Genomic DNA, 11,874 nt, shown 5'->3' on the forward strand with positions numbered 1-11,874 from the left:
CCAAGGACAGTTCTAAAAGGAATAAAGAATTAAATACTTTTGATTCCCAGTTTGCCAATAAGACCAAGTTAGATGACAGAAACCAGGCAAACTGGTGCCAATTCTAAAATATACCTCTTAATGACCTGTGGAAAATTATAGAGACAGAGAGGTGCTAGGGACACATTTAGAGAAGGGCAATTTCCATTCAGAGGTCTATAATGTATCTCCCTGGTGCATCTTATTTTCTTTGTTTATTGGCCTTTATGTTCTAATACGAAGTCAAAATAGAGGCTGAGATTTCTAGCATCTATTTACGTCAAGGCAAAATTCTCAGAGGAATTGAGATAAACATAGTTCTAAACTTTTGATTTATTTTTGTATTTAAAATGTAACAAAGGAAATCTGAGAACCCACGGATTTAAAAATATTATATAAAATCCGTGAGTCATATATTTAGTTTCTATTGAAATTTGTTACACTATAATTATAATGAAAGCCAGTTATTTATCAAAGCTATAACCACCCAATATGGATTAATACTATATCACACATAAAGGAATGGGTAGGAAATATCAGAAAGGGAGACAGAACATGGAAGACTCCTAACTCTGGGAAACGAACTAGGGGTGGTGGAAGGGGAGGAGGGCGGGGGGTGGGGGTAACTGGTTGGTGGGCACTGAGGGGGGCACTTGACGGGATGAGCGCTGGGTGTTATTCTGTATGTTGGCAAATTGAACACCAATAAAAAAATAAGTTTATTATTTAAAAAAAAAGACCAAAAGGAAAAGAAATCTATGCTTAGATACAGTCATATATCAGACCAACATCTTATAGCCAGCAGTCAAAAGTCTATGTTTGATAAAAATGATATAGTAAAACTTAGTGAAATTGTTGAGTTATCCCTCCCCAGCAATCTCACGAAACCTTCCACCAGACCTCTTTCACAAGCAAAGAATCTAAGCAGAATGTAGAAACTTGAGCAGTGTTAATGCACAGCAAATTCCTGGTGCCTGGAAGCACCTCATATATGAAGGGCCTGACAGTGTCATAGCTAATGCGTCTACATGCTCAGTACATAGCAGAAAAGTGCTGCCTGCAAGCAGCATTAATATTTTCCTTATGCCACATTAAGAGAATGTGATCCAGGGAATAAATGAAAAGCATAATAACTATGAATAATAATTTTCTTTTTAAATGTGGGTATTCCTGCAGGACGGTTTTAGGAGAAAATACTGTTAATGTGTGGACATTAATTGGCCTCATTAATATTGATGTGATTTTTACCTAAGCATAGCTTCACTAGCTACAACCTGAAGCATTTAAAATGTGTGCTATTATTTTGTCCAGTGTTTCAGATAAATAACTCTAGCCTAAGGAGATCTATGTATTTCCAAAGGAAGAATTTTCCTGCCATATCACTTCAACAAAATGTAAAAACATCAGCTTGGCTACCTGTAAATGCCTCAAAGAATGTTATGTGTATTGTTTTCTGTAGATTGCACTTCTGAATCCCAGGTTTAGTCTCTATGGATTTTTTATTCCTACAATGCTTAAAACAAAGTTGAAGAATAATTTTCTTATGGGAAGTTGTGAACAAAATTTGCTTCTTAAATACTTAAATATCCATGGATATGGGCTCTTTAATTAATAGACTGATTTTAGGGTATTTTTCGGTTTACAGAAAATTGAGTTGATGCTACAGTGCTCCCATGTATCTCCTCTCACCCCATGCACAGTTTCCTTGTTGTTAACATGTTGCATTAGTTTAGTATATTTGTTACAATTAGTGGACCACTGTTGATTTATTATTATCTAAAGTCCATAGTTTACTTTAGGGTTCACTCTGAGTAGTATATTTCTATGGGTCTTGAAAAATCCATAATGTCATGTATCCAGCATTAAGGTATCACATATAATAGTTTCACTGCCCTAAAAATCCTCTTTACTCCATTTGTTCATCACATCTCACCTCAAAACAAACTCCTAGCAACCACTGATCTTATTGTCTCTATAGTTTTGCCTATTAAAAACATGAATATATTTTTAAATTTTAACACATATGCAAAGTAAATGGTATGTAAACTTCCATTTCCATAAGTGAGAGAGCTCAGTAACTGTTCAGAATACATATAAACCACATTAGTTTCATTACTACTCCATTGGTGGAAGCTCAAAATATGGAAAGGCTGACTATATTTTTATAAAGCATCTAATCCATATGCTCTCCATTCAAATTACACCCTACATTTTAATCTGTGATGCTTTAAAAAAATTCAGTCAGACAGAAGTACAACACATCCTTACTTAACAAGTCTCACTTTTAAAAGATTCTTTTCAAGGTTCTTTGTTTTACCTCTTTAATTCACCTATAATCAGAGCCAGGGGTTAGGCAGTATTCCCAGTGTGGTTATTTGCAGCAGGATGTTGATGTTGATTAGTGTTTTTCCCATACTGGTTATAAAATACATCTTTTTTATATTACCCTGCCTATATCAAATGGGACAAGTGTTCTGTAAACTTAAAGTGTTGTATAAATATTAGTTAATATAATAGTATGCCTGTTAAGTTGTGCATGTTGTCAGCAGGCTGGCGATCCATTTCTTCATTCCTTGAAAAAAAGCTGACCTCTGTTAAATTCATATGAATACCAATTGCTCTAAATCTTTGCTCTGCACAAGCTGTGTAGGCTAGGAGTAACCATATAAAATTATGATAATGAGAGGAAGAAATATCAATGAAAGTATTTCATAAGATTTCATGACTCAAAAATGCATGCCTGTGATCCCACTACATTTCTCACTGTTAATCTCTTTTTAGTTTTTTCTTCTTCACCTCTTACAGGCTTCTGTCTTCAATCTCCTTTCCTTCCTTGCTAGTTCAAACTGTAACTGACGATGGGTTTTCTTCTCGACTGGCTTCATTTTTGCTGTTCTTCCAGGAGAAAAATCTATTACCTGCCCCGCCGGTACAAGTTCATGAGCAGGTTAGTAGCATGCTCTGTCATGATGTGTTTGATATGTTGGCTTGTATGTTCCACCAATGACAAGGACTATAAGCTGGGGAGGATGGGCCTTCGTCCCATGACAAAACTGGCTGCCATGCACAATCCAAAAACAGCTGTTTCAGATTAGCCTGAAAAGAAAAAAGCAAAGATGGAAATGTTTCTCTCAGAATTTTCCCTGTGACTTCTCTACACTTGGAGGGACAGAATTTATCTGCAGGTGTGTTGGGACCATATTTCTTTGTTTTTAGCCCGTTCTATTAGATGAATTACAAAAAAAAAAAAAAAAAAAGACACACACACACACACACCAAAACCAGCTGTTCAGCACATTTTTGGTTTGAATGTTATTTTTTCCATACAAATCCCACCCTACACCATAAGTAACTTGAAATTTTGAAGTGCAGACAGATGATAAGCATATCAAAAAGCTGATAGCTGTTTAGTTCCCCATGGGTGGTGCTCTCCTATGTTAGTAACATTTTGTTAATGAAGTATGCAAATGTATTACCTGACTTAGAAGCCCTTACTAATTTCTTTTTTTTTAATCTCCCCCATGCATCCAAAATTCTACTGACTAAAGATTGCCTTTAATGTACTATGTATCCTCCTAAAGTTTGTTTCTCATTTTCTGAGAAGTCAGGGAGAAAGGGGAAGCATCAATGATGTCCTTTAATTTGATTCTGTTGTGATGACTGGAAATCTAATTTCAAAATTTTAATTGGTCTTATGTGATCATTCACCCTCTCAGCTGGGTTGATGGTTAAACTTGGAGATGATTGCATTTCTCTGAAAATCCTGTTGTTCAGTTCTGAGTTAAGATTCAAGCTTACTCTGTTTATGTGCTATGCAGAATGATAAATATAAGAGTAACTGATATAGTCTAGTGTGTTTACTCAAATGCATGTGCACTCAATAAAGTATGAATAAGAATTGACATCCAAAGAAACTAATACTGTACAAGATCCTTACTAGCAGTACTTTGCTTAGACGGTAGCCATGGCATTTGGATTGACCATGGTTTAGATTAGTTACTTGTCACATAATGACCTTCTATAAAGCCCTGATGTAACACATTAGCCAATATCAGCAGTCCTCAATAGTTCTACGCTTTAACCAGCATCAGAATAACCTGGAGGGCTTATTAAGACACAAGGTTGGATCTGTGCTATCATCTATGATGTAGATGTCCATCTCTCTACCCGGATGGTACATGAAGGCAAAGATGGCTTGTCCAATTCTCTATTTCTAGCACCTAGCACATAGCAGGTGGGGTTAATGGAAAACTGAATCTCTACACATGTAAGATTTTGAGTGAAGAAAAATGAGATCACAAAAGAAAGCATAGAAAAATCAGGTCTTCCTAAAGTGTTAGACACAGACTTGGAACTGAAACATTTTCTCTCACTATGGGGGAGGGGTGAGCAATGCAGGATTAATAGAAAATGGTGACAAAAGGAACCATAAATCTCAAGGTTGGATTGGATAACAAATGTCATCAAGTCCAACCATTCAGCAGATACTTGAGCCTCTACTATATGGTCAGTCAGCCCATGTTTGAACTTCTGTGGAGACAGGGAATTTCTGGATGCAACTGTGGGCACCTAACTTTTAGGAAGTTCTTCCTTAAAATAAGCCTAATATCTCTGTCTCTTCAGCTTTTACTCCAAAGAATGTTCAGATTATAGTTGTGTGCCCTGGATAGACAAAAAGTAGTCCACAGAGCAAAAAAGGTAAAGTGAATGAGAAAGACTGTGAAATTATAGGCAAAAGAACTTAGCAAGTACTTGGAAATTGAGAGATGGGGGAAAGAAAGAGGTTCCCATATCTAAGGGACTGGGAAAATGTTGTAGGTAAAAGGAGAATGGATATCCAGCAGAGGTACAGTTATAGGTGAGAATAATGATGATTTTTGCTTTAATAATTCTGTATGGTAACTCACAATAGGTCCTTGACACATAGATGTCCTGAAGACCTCTGGAAATGATGGCAAAGCAATTGAAACTGGAAGTAAAGCAAGAGAATCCAATTTAGGAGTCAGAAGTGTAGAAGTCATGAGTTGAGCCAGAGGAGTGGATGGAATTCCCCAGCGAAGGATGTAAAGTGCAGAAAGAAGGCCAGCGGCAATTCCTTGGAAAGACTAACGTTAAGAAGGCAGGAAGAGATGGAAGGAAGATAAAAAAGAGTATTTTAAGAAGGAGGAGACCTAAGGGAGGGCAGTGTCAAAGGGACCAGGAGTGAGTTGCCATAAGAATGGGTGTTCTTCAACTTCTGATGGAAGTTGAGACATGAGAATTGATTTTTAATATTTATTTTTTAAAGATTTTATTTATTTATTCATGAGAGATACACACAGAGAGAGGCAGAGACACAGGCAGTGGGAGAAGCAGGCTCCATACAGGGAGCCTGACGTGGGACTTGATCCCAGGTCTCCAGGATCACACCCTGGGTGGAAGGCAGCACTAAACCGCTGAGCCACCTGGGCTGCCCTGATTTTTAATATTTAGAAGTTAGTGATAACTGCCATGATAGCAGTCTCTGTGAGAGGTGGTTCTCAAACTTGAGTGGACATCAGGACTATCTTCAGTACTCAGTACTCAGATTATCTGGCCCCTCCCCAGAGTCTGAGGTTAGGTGCAATAATTTGCAGCTCTATCAAGTTCCCAAGTGATGCTAGTGTGGCTGATCTGGGACTACATTTTGATAATGATGACCATGAAGAGGAAGGTGATAGAAACCAAATTACAGCTGGTGGAGAATGGACAAGGTCCTGATGAATCAGAGGCAGTGCGGGTTCATTACTACCTTGATAAATTTTGAGATAGAGGGAAATAGAGAGAGGACAGGCTTGAGAACAGTAGCCAAGATGAAGGAAAGAGAAGAGACTCTGACAAGTGACCAATCACATAGTCTCCATGTGTGCAGGGGAGAGGTTTTGAGTGAGTAAGAGTCTGGGAAATCCTTGTTTCTTGAAGTGAAAGAACAAGTTACTAAGCAGTAATCTTTGTCCTGAAAAAGTTGGTGCTACTTCAAGTGCATAAATCATAACTAGAGGGATGTCTGGGGGGCTCAGTGGTTGAGCATCTGCCTTTGGCTCAGGGTGTGATCCCGGGGTCCTGGGATCGAGTCCCACATCAAGCTCCCCTGCATGGAGCCTGCTTCTCCCTCTGCCTGTGTCTCTGCCTCTCTTTCTGTCTCTCATGAATAAATAAAATCTTTAAAAATAAATAAATCATAACCAGAAAAGAATTTAGGCATTGGAAGACTCAAGGTGAAGGGAAAAGAAATCCTAACTCACTGTGTTAGTCTGACACATGGATTTGGAATGCCTCCTAAGATAAGCTTCATTGCTTACCACATCCCTGTAGTCATGTACCTTAGTGAAGCCTGATGTCTGGTGTAATGTTTAAAGTGCAGTTTGTCAGAAATGTTGGTATCTATCTTAATTCTGGTTTCACCTCAGAACAGATTTAGACAATGGAGAGTATATTTTTGTAGCCAGCTCTGACATGCCCAGTCGAAGGGAACATCTACATCTTGCTATCCTGGTTGTATACCAGTGATAAAACATTGACTCCAGTATTCTAAATTTCTCATGTCATACTAAATATGGATATTTAATTTAGCTTTTAGTTTCACCCACATACATGATAATTTCATTACTTCATAAAAGCATCCCTGAAACAAACTTATCTCTTTTAATGCTGAGGGAAATGATATATAAGGTTTCTGAGCAGACAGGGAGATACAGCGTCTTTTCACAAATATCTTTATTTTTAAAAATCAGCTGACTCCCATAAAGCACAGTTATGTAGTTCAGACATACATTCTTTGAGTAAAGCCTATTTCATCATGTGCTTGGTCTTTTAAATGCTTCTTTGATTCTTTGGGCAGACTTAATAGGCTTTATAAATTGCCTATCCTGTAAAGAAAGGGAATTTATCATCTATCTTCTGCCTGCTTTTTTTCCCCCTTCACCAAATATTGCAAATAGTCTGTAGAAGATGTGATTGCAAAGAAACAAATGTGATTATTGTAGGTGGCTTTTTTTTTTTGCCTTCACCAAATACTGCAAATACAGTCTGTAGAAGATGTGATTGCAAAGGAAGAAATTTGATCATTGTAGGTGGCTTGTAGCTGAAGTCTCATCACTACTCATTCCTTTTCCATCTGCTCCCCCATACACACTTGCTTGATGTTATCCTTTGCAGCCATTTGGCAGAATGCTGCCCCTACTACATTATACATTCAGTGCAGTTGCAGTCTTATCAGTTGAGTATACAAATGGCAAAATGACTTGTATTTTCCATCCTACTTTTAAAAATTAATATATGTAAATGTCCCAAAGCCTTTGGACTTGACTATAAGATATTTAGGTTTGTCCCAGTTAGTAGCCTTGTGACCTAAAAGAATCCTAACTCCTATCCAAGGAGAGGCTATAAATATAGGAGACTTGGCTTCAGAAGAGGAAAAAGAAATCCAAGGCTCCTGTTGTCTGTTATCAGTCCAGGAGGGCTTCATTTATTGCAATGAGGGCTCTGTGTGGTGCCTCCATTAAAAAAAAGAAAAGTTTATCTGTAGGTTCCCTCTAGGTATATCATTCCTAAAAAATGTAATCTATTTGCAACGTGATGCTATTATAATATTCTGGTCTGGGGAAAAGCAGGTATCTCTGAAGTAGCCTGTTTCATTTAATTTAGCCTAATTAAGTTGTCATTAGTACAAACTCCCTCCTGGGTTGTTAGCAGGTCGAGGGAAAGGCCTTTGTCTTCTTCGGGGTATACCTACAGCTTCCAGGTTGGGGCTCTGCACACAGTAGGTATGTAGGTAGGTAGGTAGGTAGGTAGGTAGGTAGGCAGGCCTACCGATGGGTTAGTGTGTGAGGAGTGAAGTCCTTTGGTATGTGGTCTTTTCTTTAATCACCACCACTCCTAAGGTGGGTAGGACAGTCTCCTCTTTACAGCCAAGGGACCAAGGGCCAAAGAGGTTCAAGCAGACTTCCCAAAGCACATTTGCAAGGCCCACCTTGGAAAGCACAGTACACCAGAGGTGGCCATCTGTGCCGTTGGCTCATGCTGTGCTGCCAACTCTTTCCAGCTACTCGGGACCTGACCTGCCGTGAACCAGAATTTGGAGGGGAACCCTGAACTTACTGTAACAGCAACTTTCTATGAAAATACCCACCTTTTAGTCCAGATATTAGCTTGACAAGTTAAGGCCAAAAATGCCCAATGGATGATCAATCCATTGTCTCTTTATTGGTTTACTTTTGTAGTCTATAAGAAGGCTCTTGCTCAGTAAATAGCAGAAACAGAGCAAATGTGTCCAACCAAAATCAATATTAAATCATGAAGTCTACATTTTCTCTTTGCTTTTCCCTGTTAGTGGTGACTTTATTAAGTAAAGCTCAATGCCTATACTTAAGCGACAAATTGAATACTTTCTAATTAGTTGGTTCCTTAACTCCTATATCTTAGAGAATTTCAGGATTGCCTGTTTAGGGAAGTTTATTAGATGAAAGACGGAAGCATGGACCTCAATATACAAGTGAAAATCTTATCTCTTGAATTCCCATTGACAACACTACGTAAAAGTTTATCATCCTCATCTTCTTCATCCTAGATACCACCACTGAACTAAGCATTTTGTACATCTAAGGCATTGACCAAACACTTGATATTTGTTATCCTGTGCCATCCCAAGCACTGACTCATGAAACAGGTGCATTCACTCAGAGAGGTTTAGTTGCTTGCCCAGCCTGGTGCACTCATCACTAGAGAGATGTGCAACTAAGTTTTGAACCTTCTTCAACTTCAGAGTCCATCATTCTATAAGAATGGTTATCCATTATATTGTGAAAATGAAAGCTCTTTATTAACTCATGTTTGTTTAGATGATATAGCTAAGGTATTATTGCCCAAATCACCAGCAACATGTAGTATCTAAGAAACGGCAGAATCAGAAACCTGACTTGGGTCTTGTACAACACCCAGAGCTCCTTATATAGTGCCCTCCTTAATGTCCATTACCCAGTTACCCCATCCCCCCACCCTCTCCCCTCCAGTGACCCTCAGTTTGTTTCCTAGAGTTTTATGGTTTGTCTCCCTCTCTGATTTTGTCTTATTTTATTTTTCCTTCCCTTCCCCTATGTCCATCTGTTTTGTTTCTTAAATTCCACATACAAGTGAAATGATATTTGTCATTCTCTGGCTTACTTCACTTAGCTAGAGGGTATTATGCTAAGCAAAGTTCTCTTTTAAATGGTTCATATGATTGGGCTGGGTCTACCTGATTGATCCAGGATGCTCTCCCATTCTAAAGGTCTTCAAAGTCCCTCTTGCCATGTCACGTGACATATTCACAGGTTCCATTGATTAGAGCGCCACCTCTTTCAGGAGCTAGTCTGCCAACCAGAGGAGGGCACAAACCACTGAGTACATTTGAGTATTTCTGTCATTTTAAAGAACACACAGCATGGACCAGCATGTGTAGTAGAACCTGTGCCATCCACGTTTTGTCATCCTGCTTTTGCTCAGGCTACCCCACTGAAGACTGATTCACACACTCCCACCCCCAGCCAATGTCTAAGGAGTTTTGTTTTAAGATATCTTTTGAATATCTTTCTTCCACCTGACTGTTTTAAAATCCCAGTTCCTCTACTTTCTGTCACTTTTATAGTAGCCTATCTTGGTCCTCAAGAAGTTGCTAATAACACTCTATTTGCCTGGCAGCTTCTCCAAAGCATTTCATGTACATCGTCTTTTGTAAGCTTCCTAACAACCTGCAAGGTAGTAAGATGGTGATGATGATAATTAGCCCATTTTAAAATAATGCTTAAAAAGGTGAGTGATTCATGGAAGGTCACACAGCTGATAGGCAACAGAGCCAGGACATAGGCACTCCAATTATATATCCCAGCTTCTTTTAGGATCCTCCTCTATCTTCCTTCTACTTCTGGTCCCTCCTCATTTTTCAATGAATCATTTTCATTACCCTGTTCCACTCTCTTTTCACCATCCCCACATTTCATTTAAATGGTGGTGCTACAAGCTGTTACTGAAAGCTGCCATTTCATTCCCATAGAGTATTTATGCCTGATTTTTCACAGCTTTATTTGTTTTTATCCATGCTGAGCAATGTACCCGGCTGGATTTAATTCATAGTCACTGCATGCAGAGCCCAGATCCTGTAAGAATGTGAACCTTGCAAAATGTAATCTGATTAGTGCTGCAGACTGGAGATGTGTGGGAGGTAAAAGCTCTATTATGAAAAGCCTCTGGGCCAATGTCCTCTTTCCTGAACAAGTTTAAAGGTAATCAGATGAAATAAAGCTAACAGTTATGGGGAAGGCCACCAGCTTAGCCTAGGACGTGTAATGTATGAGTCCATTTAAGGACTAAATCATTGAACTTGGACAAGTTATAGATGCTGGTGAAGCACAATTAACTTTGAATTGAAGAGAAAGACAAAAATGTTAAGAGGCAAGCTGGTTGCTCAAATTCTTATTTTTTGTGGAAAAAGAGATTGTAATAGCCAGTACTTAGTGTACACCAGACACCTTTCTGGAGATTTTAGATACCTATTGATGAATCACCACAACCCTATGAATTGAGTATCATTATCATGCCCACTTTATAGATAAGGAAATTAAGGCACAGGAAAGTTGGATAACTTGCCCAAGGTCACACTGCTAATATTTACAGTCAGGATTTGAGTCCAGATACTTCAACCCCATGTTCTCAATCACTATGTCATACTGTGTCTCTGGTGCGCATTATGTCACTATACTTTAAAGAGAGTATCTTCAAAGAGAGTGGTGAGGGAGGAGAGGACCAGGAGGAAGAAAAATGGAGAAGATGGGAACTGTTTCCTCTTCCTGGGGCTTTGGGCCCTTCCAATGTACTATTCTCTTCTGGGCACATGACCTTGAATTGAATCTTTATTTCTGTGTGTGTATATGTAGTAGGTATTAGTTGTCTTTGAAAGGAAGGGTCTAGAGAAGTTGTGAGATTCTTTCCAATTTGAAATTTCAGGGATTCTGAAAAAAGGCTAGCCACCACTGGCAAAAGGAGGTTGTGATGAAACTGGAATCCTACAGAGGATAAAAGAAATGGTAAAAGAGTTAACCATTATTTTTCATCTTGGAGCTGATTGGTTATATAAAAAAGCAATTCCTTCACCTGGGAGTTTCATTGAAAAGGATAAATTGCAGTTAAATATTTTTTGAATTGGAAAAAAATCATGCCCAAATTCCGTATGTTTTTAATGAATAGACTTATAGGCATTTGTTTTTTTAAGATTGATTGATTGATTGATTGATTTATGGGAGACAGAGAGAGAGAGACAGATAAGCAGAGGGAGAAGCAGGCTGTACACAGGGAGCCCGACGTGGGACTCCATCCCAGGTCTCCAGGATCACGCCCTGGGCCAAAGGCGGCACTAAACCACTGAGCCACCTGGGCCACCTTGACTTATAAGGCATTTAGATATTTTCTTCATTAGAGAAATCCATCCACTCAGTAGTGCTTAAGTGAAGATTTCCAGTATCAACTACTTTGGGGTGATCCCTAAAATCAAGAGTCCAAAACCTGCATTCTGTTCCTAGCTTTATTCACTGGCTGAGTAATTAGTGGTGGATACCTACCCACTGTGAGTCTCTTTTGTGATGTGTAAAATGAGTATGGTACCTGTTCATTCTGCCTCACAGAGATGCTACTTGATATATGCTCTTGGAAGATATTTCTTCAGTGGTATAGACATCTGAAGTAGCACAGTTGTTTTCAAGTGTGCTGTGGATTTTGTTCCTTCTAGTAGTTTTCTGTGAATGAATGACAGTCTGGTCACTTGTAAGCCAGATGTTTTCATCAGCAGAAGTCAGAGGGCATGGGAAG

At 38.8% G+C, this 11,874-nt stretch overlaps 1 protein-coding gene across 12 annotated transcripts in view; it reads left to right on the forward strand.

Moving 5' to 3' along the window:
* The window catches only part of ANO4 (anoctamin 4), a 405,675-nt gene that overhangs the window by 245,035 nt on the left and 148,766 nt on the right, over positions 1-11,874 (forward strand). For 9 of the 12 annotated variants that reach the window (XR_013350859.1, XM_077846039.1, XM_077846035.1 and 6 more), the window contains one exon: positions 2,921-2,965. The exons of 1 other annotated variant lie outside the window; for it this stretch is intronic. Coding sequence is in view for 10 of the 11 variants with exons in the window: in XM_077846039.1 (XP_077702165.1) it covers positions 2,921-2,965 (45 nt within the window). In the remaining variant the exon portion in view is untranslated. Of the gene's footprint in view, positions 1-2,823; positions 2,966-11,874 lie in introns of all 12 variants that reach the window. 2 more of the 12 variants (XM_077846041.1, XM_077846042.1) reach the window with 2 other exon arrangements.

Source organism: Canis aureus, chromosome 13 (assembly GCF_053574225.1).
Source record: "Canis aureus isolate CA01 chromosome 13, VMU_Caureus_v.1.0, whole genome shotgun sequence".
In the NCBI taxonomy this organism is placed as follows: Eukaryota; Metazoa; Chordata; class Mammalia; order Carnivora; family Canidae; genus Canis; species Canis aureus.